At 49.8% G+C, this 17365-nt stretch overlaps 1 protein-coding gene across 3 annotated transcripts in view; it reads right to left on the bottom strand.

Annotated features, from left to right (window-relative positions):
- Positions 1–17365, bottom strand: part of PRKG1 (protein kinase cGMP-dependent 1) — a 370739-nt gene that overhangs the window by 107863 nt on the left and 245511 nt on the right. For all 3 annotated transcript variants that reach the window (XM_032115877.1, XM_032115876.1, XM_032115878.1), the window contains exon 5: positions 4361–4424. In XM_032115877.1, coding sequence (XP_031971768.1) covers positions 4361–4424 — 64 coding nt within the window. The remainder of the gene's footprint in view (positions 1–4360; positions 4425–17365) is intronic.

The following is a 17365-nucleotide window of genomic DNA, read 5'->3' as shown; positions in this document are numbered from 1 at the left end:
CTCAGGATGGACCAGGGACCGGGTTCCCTTTATCCTCACTCCTAAATAAGCCTAAAAACCACTAATTCTATGGAAAGCTCATTAATTTTGCACATTTTCCCTCTTCTATTCACTGTTGCCACACGAGTCCACAAAAGCAGGACTGTGCTCAGCCTCTATTAATTAACCAGAGGCATCCCAAGGCCTTCTCATCCATACTAATTGGGCAGTGTGGAGCGGGAAGGATGCTTGGCATCTCTGCACAAAGGCCCAGGACAGCTTTTAAAGCTGAATCAAGCCGTGAAATCTTGCCCAAGATCCCCACTCTCCACCAGGAGCCACAACAGAAGGAGCTCCACAAGCAACAGGGAAGAATTTTGGTTTGGTTTTTTATTTTTTTACCATATGTGCCTTTTGAAATTCAGCCTTTAATTGGGATTTTGAAAGAAGGAAGAGCAAAGAGACAAAGGCTGGCAAGCAACACTGGGGACATGAACGGAGCTGCTGAAGGGGCTGCAGACAGGAGCTGGGATCCCAGATTTCAGCACGCAGAGCTGCAGGAACAGTTTCCATCCCTGGCACCCTGTGCCTCTGGGGTTCAGCACATTTCTCTGCCTCTCCCTCAGTCTGGCTCTGCTGTTTGTGCAGGGATTCACTGGGAGCACATCAGTGGCACTGGGACCTGAGCAGTGCATTGAAATATTGAATGTTAATGCTTCCAGTGAAAGAATTCCCCAAATGCACACGGGGAGATGGGAGAATGGCATTCCCAGTGCTCCCAAGCTGTAACTGGTTTCCTGTTAACCCAGGACCAGTTACTGAAGTGGTTTGCAGCTGGATTTGGGGCAATTAGCCAGGTCTATATTTGAATATCTATTTACACTGTAGCTATGGTATATAAGTATTATATATTTCAGTGTGTTACAAAGTATTATCAGAGAATCACGGAATGGTTCGAGTTGGAAGGGACTTTGAAGTCCATCCCTGTGCCATGGGCCAGGACAACTTCCAGTGTCCCAGGGTGCTCCAAGCCCTGTCCAGCCTGGCCCGGAACACTTTAAATTTCTATACATCCAGAAAAAAAGTAAAAAAATTTTTAAAAAGTAAAAAAAATTAAAAAGTCAAAGAATAAAAAAGTAAAAAAAAGTCAAAAAATAAAAAAGTAAAAAAAGTCAAAAAATAAAAAAGTAAAAAAAAGTCAAAAAATAAAAAAGTAAAAAAAAGTCAAAAAATAAAAAAGTAAAAAAAAGTCAAAAGTAAAAAAGAAAAAAAAAGTCAAAAAATAAAAAAGTAAAAGAGAGTAAAAGAGAGTAAAAAAAACCCTAAAAAAAAAAAAAACTAAAAAAAAAAAAAAAATCAAAGCTCTCTCGACTTCTGGATACACAACAAACAAGGCAAATCCATGTGATGTAGTTCAGGCCTGACATCATCTGCACAGAAACCAATCTGCAGTGTTTGGTAAGGAAATCAAAGCACCTTGGTCACTGGCTCTCGCTCCAGCTGCTCACATTCCCACACACAGTATCTTCCACGGATTACCAGGCTAAATCCCAGACAGAGAAGGAACAGCGAAGGCACCGGATTAGGAAATGCAGGAGATGAAAATGCCAACGAGACCTCAATTCAACCTCCTCCTGTGCATCTATAACCACTGAACTTGTAAATCTCACATGATTCTGTCTGGGGCACCAACAGTGACAGCACCTGGAGCTGTGGGAGTGATCCAGAGGAGCCACTGAGATGCTCCAGGGCTGGAGCTCCTCCAGAGCCAGGCTGGGAGAGCTGGGGCTGCTCACCTGAAGAGGAGAAGGCTCCAGGGAGAGCTCAGAGCCCCTTGCAGGGCCTAAAGGGGCTCCAGGAGAGCTGCAGAGGGACTGGGGACAAGGGATGGAGGGCCAGGACACAGGGAATGGCTTCCCAGTGCCAGAGGGCAGGGCTGGATGGGAGATTGGGAAGGAATTGTTCCCTGGGAGGGTGGGCAGGCCCTGGCACAGGGTGCCCAGAGCAGCTGGGGCTGCCCCTGGATCCCTGGAAGTGCCCAAGGCCAGGCTGGACATTGGGGCTTGGAGCAGCCTGGGACAGTGGGAGGTGTCCCTGCCCATGGCAGGGAGTGGAATGAGCTGATCCTTAATGTCCCTTCCAACCCAAACCAGTGTGGGATTAGCTACCCCAGCTGCCCCGGGCTCTCGGAATTCCTGCCTCCTTCCCTGAAAACCCTGCCTGACTCCGTGGAGCTGGGACAGGTGTCCAGGCAGGTGACAGCTCCATCCCTGACATCCTGGCAAAGGGATCCTTCTTTGAAACACGAGTAGGAATTCAGAGTTGGGGAACAAAACTTAGAAGAATGAGCTGTAGGAACAGTGAAGAACTTGAGGTCAAATGGAAAAGTTATAAAATCACGAGCACCTGGAAGCAGCTTCGGAGAAGAAGAGGTGAAGGAACCTTAATTACACCTTTGGTACCTGACCCCCTGATGCGAGATGGAAATCCCGCAAGGATAGGAACCCTACATTGGGATGGCACAGGGAGCAACCTTAAAGAGGAAAACACTGCCAGGATGTGAAGCAACTGAAGGGCAGGAAAGAAATCCCAATTTTGTGCCACAAAAAAATAAGGAAAAAAAAAAAAGAGGGAGAGAAGGAGAAGCCAGCGCAGATCTCTGAGTGCTGCCCATGCCCACCAAACGCTCATCCCACTCCTCAGCCATGCCAGGAACAGATCCCCATCCTACTCCCTCCAGGGTTTTAATTCCATTTGCTAAATGAAATTATCCAGAAAGACTGGAATTATTGGCAATGTTGGTGCCACACAGGGATGATCCCTACATACACATTTTTTCCATGTAATATTAACAATTCCATGGTCCAGAGGGGTTTTCCAACACTTCAGGGGTGTAACCTACGGAAAGGAGGCTGTAGCCAGGTGGGAATTTAGATATAAATATACAGATCTGAGAGTGACTTTTTATTTATAATTCATGTAAAACACAGCCCATTCAATCCAAGACAAACCCAGAAGAAATCAGGCTGATTCCAAGGAGGAAATTGGGAGCATCCACCCTAAAAATCCAGATTTTTCCCCACAAATGCTGCTTTCATGCCTCGTTTTTTCACTGATAATTACTAAGAATGTTTTTTCCCCCTGCCATGAAACTTTAAGTGTCCCTGGAAAAGTTTTATGGATTTTATTCTCCTCCTTAAGTCTTGATAAGGAGCTTAATACTGGTGATGTGATCCAAGCAAATTCTGGTTGGGAGTGGGGTTTTGAGATAGGCAAATGGAATTCACAGCAGAGGGAGTTCATATCCCCTGTTTTCCCCTACATCAGAGCATTCCCTGGCAGTAAAGGGAATAAAGCTTATCTGTGAATATGCAATTATCCGTGGTGAAAAACAGCTGACTTGCTGGAGCCACAGCATTTATCTGGGCACTAAATAAGAAGGAACAATGCCCCGGCAAAGCTCGGGGGAAAAAGGAATTCAAATCGACTCCAACGTCAGCAGCGCCCTTCCTCCAAACGCACGGGAACATCTTCCCTGATGGGGAGGCGTGGATGAGGAAAAGCGAGCAGGAATGAAATCAATGACTGCCACACACGCGTTCCCTGCACTTAAATCACCTTTGGGAAGGGCTCAGTAATGGCTTTCCGGGACACTGAACCGCCTCGCGTTCCTCAGCTCCAGAGGGCAGCGTTGTGGGAATAAAACACGGGGGGAAACTAGGGTGCACCCCAAATATTTGACACCCATTTTACATCCACTTACAGGGCTAGGTTGGGAGGCTTGGGTTGGTTTTTTTTTTTTGGGTGCAGGTTAGGTTTTTTTGCATTTTTTGGAGGGGGTTGTAGGGTTTGGGGTTTTTTTTTTTTTTTGGAGGGTTTTTTTTTTGTTTGGTGTTTTGTGGGTGATTTCTTTGTTGTTTTAAATAAAAATGTATTAAAAGCCTGACCCTAACGAGATCCCAGTGAAAGCCAGGCAGGCAAAGCCCAACCCCATCCCAACATCTCCACACTACTGGGACTCTTCCCAGAGCAGCTTTTCCATGATGCTTATCAAATACCCTCCAACAGAAGAGTCCCATCAAATCTGAAATGAGACCAGGTTTTCACATTCCCCTCCTCCCCACCGCTCACCCAGGGGCTGGAGAAGCTCATTCCCTTCTGGACACCACAGGAAATGATTGATTCCCTCCCCAACTGGATAAAAATCCAATTTAAAAATACATAAACCCTGTCAAAACCGGATTCCTCTTCCCCACAGCTCCTCTCGGGGCCTCGCTGTGCTGCCACAACTGGGGAGCTGCTCTTTGGAGAATAGGAAGAGGCTGGATATTGCCAGCAGAAGGTTCTGAGCTCATGAAATCCCAATGTTTAAGGCACTTACCTCTTCCAGGACATCTGCAAGCTTACTGAGGATCTCCTCGGGAAGGCTCTGGAATGTGGGAACGCTGCAATGCAAGAGAAACCTCGATTAATGAATCCCTTCCCACAGGACACAGATCCAGCTGCTTTTCTCCCCTCTGTCTTCCCAACATGTTTTTCCTTCATGCTCTGGGGCTGAAGAGGAAAAAGATCTAATGGAAAGCTGCTCCTTCTCTGGCAGCCAGGATGGGTTTGGTGATGACAGGAGACCACTGGAATAAACCTCTGGAGAGCCACCCCTAAAGCTGGTAATCAGCAAAGGATCCAGTCAGGATCCTCTGGAATTCCTGTGTGCCACAAAGCTGCTCAGTCACATTCCTGCCTCCTGGTCTGCTTCAGCCCCCCAGAAATAAAACCCAACACCAAAAAGGGCAGGGGACAGCAGCTCCGAGCAGCCCCGGATAAAAGAGTGAAACCACACCTGGATGGACAGAGGGCAGAGCACGGAGCTCACAGCACTGAGCCACCATCCAGCCCCTCAGGCAGTTTCTGAAGACTTCCCTGGCACTTTTACAGCCAAATCTGTGGCTTTTCTTTGGCCCAAAAGGCAACTTTGTCACTTGTTTGGCAGCAACTTCCCCAGCAAAGGCTGCAACAAGAGGGTGATGTGGCCATAAAGAGCCCCCTGAGCCAAGGGCCACAGGACTGAGCCTAAATCAGTCTGGAGCAGGGTGAGGGACACAACTTTGGATCTCCAAACCTGCAGGGAGTATCCTGACTTTGAAGCTGGATCTCCACTGCCCTGCAGGGAGATACACCCAGGGAGACTGTGGAATTGTCCTCTCCTTGGAAAGACCCAAAAGCCATCAGGACATGGTCCAGGGCAACCTGAACAGGTGTGGGGGCAGGACCAGAGGAGCTCCAGATGTCCCTCCCACCCTCAGCCAGCCTGGGATGTGGTTTCTCATCCTCTGCTTTCCATGCAAACCTGAGCTCCATCAATACTCCCAGGTGATGCTGAAGGAAACACACGGACACGACGTAAATTCAACCCCAAAATACACCACAGCCCGGAGCAGCTGGGGCTGCCCCTGGATCCCTGGCAGTGCCCAAGGCCAGGCTGGACACTGGGGCTTGGAGCAGCCTGGGACAGTGGGAGGTGTCCCTGCCATGGCAGGGGTGGCACTGGATGGAATTTAAGGAGCAAAGGAGGCTCAGGGGGGACCTTGTGGCTCTGCACAAGTCCCTGACAGGAGGGGGCAGCCGGGGGGGTCGGGCTCTGCTGCCAGGGAACAGGGACAGGACAAGGGGAAACGGCCTCAGGCTGGGCCAGGGGAGGCTCAGCTTGGACAGCAGCAGGAATTTCTGCATGGAAAGGGTGCTCAGGCCTTGGCAGGGGCTGCCCAGGGAGGCTCAGGTGGAATCAGCATCCCTGGAGGATTTAACAGTCATGGAACTCGGGGATAAGGGTCAGTGTGGGGTGTGGCAGTGCTGAGGGACTCCACCTTAAAGGTCTTATCCAACCTAAATTGTTCTCTGATCCTTTGCCCTTTTTAATTTAAAAAAAAGGAGTTCCAGCTGAATCTATTTAATGATAACAACACAAACCTGGGCAGATAAATGCAGAAAAACATCACCTTTCATGCTCTCAACAACAGCTTTTTTCCCCCCTAAGGAAGAGCACTTTTATTCCTGGGAGCACGTGGGCCCACATTGGAACAGGAGCAAACAAAAAACTGGACAGGAGTTCTGGGATGGCCTAAGCTTAAAATGGAAGTTCATTATTCCAATTCCAGCATTCCCAAATGAGGAATAAACTTATAAGGAGAAGGTAACAGCCCTAGAAAAGAGGTCAGATTTTAGTGTGGTTGCACCCTTAAACTCCCAAACTGGGGGAAGAATCCATCATGGGGTCTTTTCTTATGGATAATTATGCCCGTGCAATCCAAGGGAGGGTAGTGAAAGACATCTATTCTAGACCAAATCCATTAAAAAAACAGGGAAATAGCCCCTGAGTTCTGAAATTCTAAATCTTACCCTGAGAAAAGCCTAAAACTTGAACTCTGCAATAGAGCAGGTAACAGGAAAAGCAATTTCTTGACAAAACAAACTCCAACTGCAGCACATCGTGGAATTACACTGTTAATATCCCAGATTTAGAGGGGTTCATGGCAGGCCAGAATCATCCTGGAGCAGCCAGAAGTGACAAAACAGCCAAATATTGCAGTTTCTTTGACAAGAAGAGAGCAAGACTTGATTGTCCAGGTCAATAAAAATCCACCTCTGCTCTCCATGGGATGATATTACATGGATTCATAAAGCAGAGCCTTGATTCCTTCCAAGAACTGCCTGGATTAATGAAGGAGCTGTGCACAACAGGAGTGTTTCCATGATTATTTCCAGGTGGATCTTCGATCACCACGGCACGGGGCAGGAAAATTTTATTTCGCTTTCTACAACAGCATAAAAAAGCCAGGAAGTAGAGAAGGGCAAACATTCAGCCCTTGAGTTGGGGTGTATTTAGGGCCAGACTTGCTCCAACAAGCTCTTCTCCCACTGCTCCTTAAATCCCATCAATAATGATGATTTTTAACCCCCCACGTCATCTCCTCTAAACAGTAACAATGCTACAGCTGGAAAACCAGAGACTCTGGTATCTAACACTGAAAGTCCTCAGCAAAGCTCAAAACTTGTGACTCTTCTCCCTACCCACAGTAAGCGTGAAGGACTTCATTCTTTCTTCCTTTCCCACAACCATCTCCCTCTTTGCCCAGGAAAAGCTGGACTTGATGATCCTGGAAGTCTTTTCCTAGTTGAATGAGTGTAATTCCATTGCAGAATAACCAGGAGCAGCTCACTCAGCCTCTCCCAGCGAGATGTGGCTCCTTTTACTCTGCTCACCCAGTCCTTAAAAGGGAATTTCTCCAGCTGCTTCTTATTCCATTTAATGAGGAGTAACTGCTCCACCTGCCCTGAATCCACTCCCTGGATGAGGTTATGGAATCCAGCTGGGCGTGGAATAGAGCTGTTCACAGCTGACCTCCTGCTCACCTGCAGCCCCTTTTTGCTCCTCCAGGTTCTGGAGGGTGATATGGGTGTTAAAAGGTATGGATGGAAAATGATTTATGCCTGTTTGATGGGATCCCCTGGCTAAAGTAGAGCCCAGGATCCACAGGAGGATCCAGGCCACCCTGTAGAGGCAGCACAGAAGGAGGCAAAGCAGACCCCTAACTCCAGGGATTTGAGTTTTAACAGCAAATGCCATAAACCGGATGATTTTAATCCATCCACAAACAGGATTTTATCTGGACACTGTGACTGCCATCGCAGGGAATGGGACGAGGAACATTCCCTGACCTTCTCCAGCCCCTCTGCCCCTACACCCTGGACTGGGAGCAGGGCAAGGAGGAGAGGTGACATTTTCCTGGCTGCGTTTCCCACTGCTCAGCCACGGAACATCGCGCAGGGATGGCAGCGCCTGCACCCGGGAGAATTTCCCACGGGGAATTGCTCCCTGTCTGGAGCCATTCCACCTGGCTCCAAACGTGACACATTTTCCCAGAGAGCTCAGCGTGCCCAGCACCAGCTGCCAAACTCGGGGAAAGCAGCTGTGCTAAAACATCCCTGGACTGAATCCCTGTCCCCGTGGAGGAGCAGGGATATGCCCAACCCGGAGGAGGTGGGAAAGGTCGTGGCTCCATCCCTGGGGATGCAGTCACCAAGCCGCTCTCAACTTCCAGGTAGCGGCAACATCCCCGTTAACCAGGCTTTGATTCATCCCTGTGATTCATCCCACGGGATGGCTCCTGCAGGAAGCAGCAGGGGCTTCCAAGTGCTGCTGGCTGTGGCCCAAGGTGTTGTTGTGAGCCCCAGAGCCGCTCGGTGGCAGCGCTGCCAGCTCCGGCAGGACATTTATCTTCTGACACACTCAACAGCTCGCGGGGCTCTTGGCTCGCCTCTGCCTCCAGGATATAAAAGCCACCATTCACTCTCTAAATCCCTTTCAGGACACATTCCCAAACTTTTGAAGGGTGTTCAGTGAGGGTGCTCATCCAGGTCGGTGGCAGATATTTCTCCTAGGTTAAGCCTGGAACAGAACCTCTCTCTTTCATTGCTGCTTGGCACTGCCACAATTGCAGTTGTTGTCACCGCTCTGTGCCTTGGGCAAGCAGAGCTCCAAACTCCAGCACTCCAGTGAAAGGAAATTAAGGCTGGCTAAGTTCCCTGAAACTTTTTTTTTGGCACCCAACTGGAATGAAGGCTGGAAAATGCAAATGTCCCTCCTTAGCACACTTGGGATGCTCCTACAGCTCTGTCGCAGCTCCAAAAGAGCCGAGGATACATCTGATCAGCCCAAGCTGATCCCTGATTTGGGATATCACCAAAAAATGGTGGTTTGGGCAACTCAAGCTGTACACGCAGCCTCCCACTGGGCTCCCAGTTGTGTCAGGGAGGGAATGCTGGCTCCATCGGGATCATGGTCCTGGCAGCATTCTGTGGAATCAGAGTGGCTGGGGTTGGAAGGGACCTCAAAGCCCACCCAGTGCCACCCCTGCCAGGGGCAGGGACACCTCCCACTGTCCCAGGCTGCTCCAAGCCCCAGTGTCCAGCCTGGCCTTGGGCACTGCCAGGGATCCAGGGGCAGCCCCAGCTGCTCTGGGCACCCTGTGCCAGGGCCTGCCCACCCTCCCAGGTACATTCCTTTTGTGTTGCAAACTGTTGCATCAAAAGAGAATTCCTGTTTTCTGTCAGGCTAATAAACATTATTTGGAGGATCAGCTGCTGGTTCTTTGCATTCACAGCAGCCACAAGAGAAGTGGCTGAAATTAATTTCAGGAAAGGTGCATTTATTTCTCCAAAAATCTCAGTTCTTCCCCAGTCACACAGGTAATTGCTAAGGAAAGGCTGGTTTTCCTGTAGCAGTTTTCCATATACTTTGCTTGGATTCATGGAACCACTGAGGCTGGAAAAGCCCTCCCAGCCCATGGAGTCCAAGCTGTGCCCAATGCCCACCTTGTCCCCAGCCCAGAGCACTGAGTGCCACCTCCAGCCCTTCCTTGGACACCTCCAGGCATGGGCACTCCAAAGCTCCCTGGGCAGCCCCTGCCAAGGCCTGAGCACCCTTTCCATGCAGAAATTCCTGCTGCTGTCCAAGCTGAGCCTCCCCTGGCCCAGCCTGAGGCCGTTTCCCCTTGTCCTGTCCCTGTTCCCTGGCAGCAGAGCCCGACCCCCCCGGCTGCCCCCTCCTGTCAGGGACTTGTGCAGAGCCACAAGGTCCCCCCTGAGCCTCCTTTGCTCCAGGCTCAGCCCCTTTCCCAGCTCCCTCAGCCGCTCCTGGGGCTCCAGCCCCTTCCCAGCTCCGTTCCCTGCCCTGGAATGGGACAGGGAGGGTGACAGCCACTCACATTCCCATTAATTTCACATTCGGGTGGCCTTGGAAGCACCTCGTGGAGCAGAAGTGTCAGGAAGAGAGAACAGATTTGCTCTGCAGGTGCTGCAGATGATTTGTCTGCTGTGCTGAAGCCACACAGGCAGTAAACAATTCACAATTACTCATTTTGAAGAGGGTGAAAATGGAACAGCGACAGTTTGAACGCTCTGCCACTCATTACACAGCTCGTATCAGGGAAATGAAGTCCTGACAGGAGGATGTGGGGCATTTGTTTTCAGAGATCTGGTTATATCCTAAGCCCTGCTACACACAGGAAAACGGGAGAGAAACAGAACTGGTCATATCCCTGATGAGCAAATACTGAAGTAAACCAAGTGCCAAGAATTGCATTTTTCCCTCGCCTGCTGAAAGGATACCAGGGATGCCAAGGGATCTGCTGACATCACGAGGCCAAAACTCTCCATTTCCCTGAGGGGAACGCGAAACGATCTCAAAAGGATCAGAATCACTGAGGCTGGAAAGCCCTCCAAGACCAGAGTCCAACACTGCCATGTCCACCACTAACCCACCACACCTGTTTGGGTTTTGAACACTTCCAGGGATCCTCTTTCGGCCCAGGCTCTGTTTGTGTTCAATAGGCAGATCAGGAACTCCGGAGGAGTGTTTTGCCTTGCTGCTGTCAATCCCTGCCTCTCCCTGACAGGGGTTCATTATCACAGAGAGCCCTCCTACCTCATCTCCTCTGGCAGCTGCTGGGGAGATGGGACTGATTTAAAAGAAAAGTTCAATTGTTGCTGTCAGCACGAGAGGGAGGGAGAGCAATTAGCAGGTATGTGAACCCCCTCCTCCCATTCCACATGAATTCACTCGGGATGATTCATCTGGAAAAGGACAATTGCTCCCTGGGAGCTACAAAGGCTCAGCAGCAGCCCCAACTCCGGGAACAGCAGTGAAGTTCGGGCAGGCACAGCTCTGGTTGCTCATCTCGAGGCACAGGGTTCACTGGCACTCCTGAGCCACCTCACAGGGGGAACCTGCTCCTGCTGGAATCCTTGGAGGATGTTATGGGATGGTTTTGGATCTAGCAGGTGGCATTTCTTCATATTTGCAAATCAAATTCCACCTGCAGAGCTTTTCTACCTTCCACTCACCCAGCTTTTCCAACACTGTTGTATCACAGAATCCCAGGATCACTGAGGTGGGAAAAGCCCTCCCAGCCCATGGAGTCCAAGCTGTGCCCGGTGCCCACCTTGTCCCCAGCCCAGAGCACTGAGTGCCACCTCCAGCCCTTCCTTGGACACCTCCAGGCATGGGCACTCCAAAGCTCCCTGGGCAGCCCCTGCCAAGGCCTGAGCACCCTTTCCATGGGGAAATTCCTGCTGCTGTCCAAGCTGAGCCTCCCCTGGCCCAGCCTGAGGCCGTTTCCCCTTGTCCTGTCCCTGTTCCCTGGCAGCAGAGCCCGACCCCCCCGGCTGCCCCCCCCTGTCAGGGACTTGTGCAGAGCCACAAGGTCCCCCCTGAGCCTCCTTTGCTCCAGGCTCAGCCCCTTTCCCAGCTCCCTCAGCCGCTCCTGGGGCTCCAGCCCCTTCCCAGCTCCGTTCCCTGCCCTGGACACGCTCCAGCCCCTCCAGGGCTCTCTGGCCAGGAGGGCCCAGAACTGGACACAGCCCTGAGGTCCCTCAGCAGGGCCAGCCCACAGGGACAGTCACTGCCCTGGCCCACCTGGCCACACTGTGTTTGATACAAACTCACTAGTGATTAAAGATAAAAGCTGTCAGGCAAAGCCTCAGAGCCCTGAACACTGATTTTTACGATCCTGCATTTGCAATACAGCTGAAATTAAATTGTCTTTGCCTTGCACTGTAATTACCTCTCCAAAACAGTTTGCTGTCAAGGATTTTCTCTCCTGCATTTTTTCCTCTTTGTCTGGGGGATTTCATGGGAAATGAGCCCTTACCCTTCAGCCTCTGGACAGACCCAGAGCGGGTGCACCAAGCCAAATTTCTGCTTCTTGACTGAACCACACAATCCCCGGATGGTTTGGGTTGGGAGGGACCTCAAAGCCCATCCAGTGCCACCCCTGCCATGGGCAGGGACACCTTCCACTCTCCCAGGGTGCTTCAAGCCCCATCCAGCCTGGCCTTGCCACCCTGGGGCACCAGAATGAAGTCCAACAAAGACCATTACCTCACAAAAGGTAGAAAACAAAGTATTTTTGGGATTGATTCTCATGGTGTGCCTCAAAAGAGATCCTTAACACCGGTCAGTGCTCCAAAACCACAGTGAGTATAAATAAGGGATAAGTGGCATTTGCATGCACGGTCTGTTGTGTCTCTTTCCTCCAAACTGGGTATTTACAATGTCTCCAAGACTGAATGAAGGCAGGAGTTGTGTCTCAAGAGATCTCTGCTGCACTTGACAGCGAATTGTAATAATCATCTCTTTTTCACGGAGCCACTGACACCCTTTCCAAGCCCTGTTTGCTGCCAAACGCTGCGTCCTCCTTTTAACCACCCCCACTCAATGAATGTATCACGGAGAGCACCATCATTTTCTGCCTTCGGAGTTACAGGTATACAAAAGAAAGATAAGCTGTAAATGTGGTTTACATCCTCTGAATCACCAGCTTTTCACGCTCTCCCGGGCAACTTGTCCAAAGCAAAGGGACCTGGAAGGGCCAGGGAGCTCCTGGAGCGGGGCCGGCGGAGGCTGCGCAGCTGAGGAAGGGCCTGGAGCATCTCCGTGCCCAGCACAGGCTGAGGGAGCCGGGGCTGCTCAGCCTCGAGAGGAGCCCCAGCTGAGAGGGGCCCTCAGCCCTGGCTGTCCCTGGCTGCAGGGAGGGCTCCGAGCAGGGCCCGGGCTCTGCTCCGGGGCCCAGCAATGGCACCAGAGCACCGGGCAGGGCCTGAGCCCAGCAATTGCCCTGCCCAGGAGGCAGAACTGCTGCCCTGGGCAGTGCCCAGCCCTGAGCACATTGGCCACAGAGGCTCTGGGCTCTCCTCCCTGGGGCTGTTGCAGAGCTGTGTGCACACAGTGCTGTGCCTGTGCTCCGCGATGGCCCTGCTGGAGCTGGGAGGTGCCACCAGGTGCCCTCTGTGGTTCCTGACCCATCCTGGGATTCTGTGTAATATTTAATTTTTTTTTTAATAATTGCTCCCTGACATAGGTGTTGGGTGAATCTCCTCAATTCACAAAGCATTAAAACTCCTAAATATCTGCCTTTTGTTGTTGTTAATTACTATAAGAAGGATTAAAAACCATGGATGTCGTGCCCAACACATTCCTAGGCTGGGAGTTAGCACGGGTGACCCCATAGTTGGCAGCGTCACCAAATCCCAGACACAGCAAAAAGCAGCAGAACTGGGTTTGGGAGCAACCTTGAGCTCCTCACTCTGGCTGCTATGTCCAAGATGATTTATGGAGGGACAACTGCAAAGAAAATCCCTTCTGAGTGATCACCAAAGGATCACTTCTGAGATCACCACTGAGAACAGACTTCCAAGAATGACTTAGTTACCCCCAGAGAAATAAGCCACAAAAATGGCACCAAAGTCCAAAGAATTTTGTTCCTTTCATGGTGAAAACCCAGCACAACCACGTTGGGATGAAATCCTGGGATTGGCCCCATGGAAATCCACCTCAGAGGCATTTGAGACCTTCCCAGAAACAAGGGATCCCTGTGCCAACACCAGGGATCACTACCAAGACCTCCAGGACATCCCAACCAGTCAATTGCGTGATCCCAACCCATGAATGGGCACAGCTCCCTTCCTTGTGATTTATAACCTGCACAGAATCCCAAATACCTTTAGAGGGCCTCTAAAGCCATAGCTGGGACACCCCTCTTTCTCCAGGATAAGCCCGAGTCCTTTATTGAATTAAAGAAAGGAGAAGGATGATTTAATCCCCGTTGATTCTCTCCCTTTACACCTTGGAGTCCAAAATTTCCTATGCACAGCAGGGCCTCGCAGCTGGAAATGAATTAAGGGTCGAGGATTTTCAAGAGGCCCGGATTGTATTGGAGAAATAATCAAATAAAGCCTGACAGATTCCACACACAGCTCGAAAATCCAATTGTTTACGAAAACATAATCCCGGGAATATTAGAGGCAGGCAAGCAGCATAATGGGCAATAAGAAATCCAAAATAAACAAAAAAAACCCCCCTCTGTGCTGGGAAGCCAATTGCAAAAATTCCATACAATTCTGTTCTGCTGCTGTCAAACCCTCTCGGCTTCCTCTCCCAGGCTGGTGATCCCAAATCCAGCCCTCAATTCTTGATCCTACTGGCTTTTGATCCCAGTCCTGGCATCCTCTCCCAGCACAGCCCATCTGGGGCTGCTGATCCCAAATCCAGTCCTTTGGTTCTTGATCCTACTGGCTCATCCCAGTCCTGTCGGGAGCATGGCACCCAAGCTTCCAACTGGAGCATCTTGGGTTTGGATGATCCATGAGGGGAAAGTGCTGTGTTCCAGGACCAAAGAAGTTCGGAAAAGGGGAGGAGCCTTCTGGTCAGTGGTCACCAGCGAGACTGAGCAGCCACAGGTCACTTGATCCATGGAACAGCCCCTCTCCTGCCATTAGAGGGAAATTCCTGGGAACTCTTCCTTTGGATCCAACACACATTGGATCTGGCCCCACTTGAATCCCAACTGATGTTTCATTTTGCTCTATCCAGCATTTCCTCTTCTCCACTATGTTCTCTGCTGCAACATGAAAGCTTCACTGAATTCCACCAATTTGTTTAATTAATTGCTGTTCAGCAGACAGCTCTGTATCCCAGGACGGGAATCCCGCCAGCACCCTGCTCTGTCATTCCCTCGGCCCGTGGTTGAACCTCCAAACCTTTTCCACCTGTCCTCTTCCAAAAGTGATGAAGACAATCCCGAAACTGCAGTGGTTGGGAATATCTGTGGGCTCCCTTGTTGATACAGAGAAATAATAAAAGGCAGGACAGAATTCCAGGATTTCTGCAGCAGACATGAAGCAAACACAAGGGAAACCTGAGCCCAGATTAGCCCACGAGGAGGTCAGGGAATGGGAAAGGACAGGGAAGATGGATCCAAAAGGAATGAACCCAGATTTGGTGCTGAATTTTTGCCCTGAGCGCTGTAATCCAGGATATCCTGCCCTGCCCCTTTTCCCAGAGCAGCATCCTGTGAGCTTGGCAATGCCCAGAGCCCATCCTCATCCAACAGTGGCTCCACCAGCCCATCACAAATGATTTTAAAATATAATTTATGCCAGTCAGCTTTACTTGATTTCATTTTTTCATTGCAAGAAGGTCATCACGATACGATTATGGCTGGCTGGCAGATTTTCTTTTCTGTACATTGATTTATGCCAGGCCACATTTCATCTTGATTAAAACCACCATTCAGTGCGTTTGGAAGGAAACACTTCAGATTAAAATCTGACTCATTGACAGATATCAAAATACCATTAAAAGGAGCCAGCAACAGGTGTTGAAAGCACTTCCATAAATCCATTCCTGGGTCCCTGTCATTCCTGATTTATTCATGATCGTTCCACATATTTGCAGATGACTCAGTTTACTCCTCTGGGGTGCTTAATGCCTAACAAAATTCCCTTTAGTGGCCCACACATGTTCATCAGCTCAGTTTTGGGCCAGGCATGGAGATCAGGGCAGCAGCACCACCAGGGTGGGCACACAGGGATTGATTTAAAACACAGCAGCCAGGTTATCCCAAATAACATCCCCCTGCCAAATCCCATTAAGTGTCCTTGGAATAACACATTTGCCACTTAACATGGATTCAGAGTGGTTATTACCCACACGGGAGGAAGATCAGATGGCAAAGATCATCTGCAGGTGAAGGAAGGCAAAGTCCAGTGGATGTAGAAATCCCACAAACTGAGTTGTTTGTCTCATTCCCCCGTTTCCAGCAGTAAGGAAAGGACTGGGGCAGAGCTCTGTCCATGAGGAAGCCAAGGACACAAGGCTGGATGTTTTCTTATCAAGAGGCGCTTTTTCCTTTCTCCAATCAAAACTCAGTTGGGGCTGTAGTGGAGCTCAGTGGCTCAGGGACAAGGTGCCCTATCCATTGTCCCTTAGATCCAGGACCTCACGGAGACAGTGCTGGAAACCCTTTGTGAAGGACTGGGATTTACCGAAACATCAGTTCAACCTGGAAACTAAAAATATGGGGGAACAGAAGGTCCTGGATCTCTGGTGTCATTTGGAAGGGTAAGTCCCATTAGCCCGGACTGGAAAATCCAGGTCATGGATTGCAATCCAGGTTTCCTCGGAGGATCCACGAGCCGCTGAGCATCTCCCATGCTACAGCTGCAGGGGAGTAGAGGCTGTGTAGGGCATCTGCTCCCTCCAGGTTTCTCTGGGGTGGTGGGGTTGGCTCAAGCTCAGCTGTTTTAAAGCAGGGTTTGGAGCAGACGGTCCCTGCAGACAGGAACCACTCTGGTATTCCATGTCCTGGGAGCAAACGCTGGTTCCTCCTGCATTTACCGCCTCTGGATAAGGACTCACGCTTTATTTACTTGTTCCAAGTGATTTTATTTTCAATGGCACCCTTATCTCCCCACAAAGTATTCCAAATCCTGTGCCTATGGATGTGAGTGCCTGCACACGCGGATCCCAACTTGCTTTGAATTTCATCTTCCCAGTTTTGCAGCAGTTTGGATTTTCTTGTTAAACCAGATCCTGATTGATTCCTGGTGTGCTCTGGCCAGCTGGTCCTGCTCCGGCTCCTCGTCAGCAGCTTAGCAGAACAGTGATTCACGGCAGGTCAGCTGCAATTTGCTCAATTATTAACAACTTCAGGATTTTTTTACCATCCCTCTGAGGACACTTCAGCCTAAGCCTGATTTGTCTTCATCTCCAACTCAATTCAACAGCACAAATCCTGCGAGTTCTTTGAGCTCGTGTTCAGTGCATGGGATGCCCTTTTCTGACTTCCCCTACCCTTTAAAACACAGATTTCAAATTGCATTGCGAGCTGCTGAGGCACCCAGTGAGTTTGTCTCCGTTGAGCTGCAGAAACTCTTTTCATCTCCTTCCAGAAATAATTATGCTGGTTTATCAGTGTCTATATGAAGCTTGAATTATTCCTCCTAATATGCATTAACTTGTATTTTTTGGAGCCACGAAAATTGGCCCAGTGAAGTCACTCCAGTGATTACTGTCCCTGTTAGTTTCCAGTAATCCATGAGATGTATTTATTGGCAAGTCACTTGTGTGGTATTTCCAGAGACAGTACCTAATTGAATTTAAAATGCATTCCTGGTGCTCGTAAAAGCAATAAAAATGTCACCCACTGCCTGCACATTAAAAATTCATCCCATGCAAGGAGAGGACAAATGCATAAAATGATCATTATGATGTGCAAATGGACTCGGTGCAGGAAAACCAGACCCATCTCTGCCTGGACATAAAAACATTAAGAGATCAGAGCACAAATGGCACCATTTAGGGAACTTTTAAAGGTGCTGAAGACAAAATGCTCCCATTAGTAGCATGACTAAGGCTTGCTTCAAACATGGGCTTTGTACCAGTGTTAACAGCGTGGCTCCTGTGTGAGAGCGGAATTAATTCCCTGAAATAAAAACAACCCAAAATCACCATTCCATGTTGGTGATCCTACCCAGGCAGCACATTATC

The sequence above is a fragment of the Corvus moneduloides genome, chromosome 8 (assembly GCF_009650955.1).
Source record: "Corvus moneduloides isolate bCorMon1 chromosome 8, bCorMon1.pri, whole genome shotgun sequence".
Classification (NCBI taxonomy): Eukaryota; Metazoa; Chordata; class Aves; order Passeriformes; family Corvidae; genus Corvus; species Corvus moneduloides.
The sequence above is the reverse complement of the archived record's forward strand: the minus strand, read 5'-3'. Positions and strand labels throughout refer to the sequence as shown.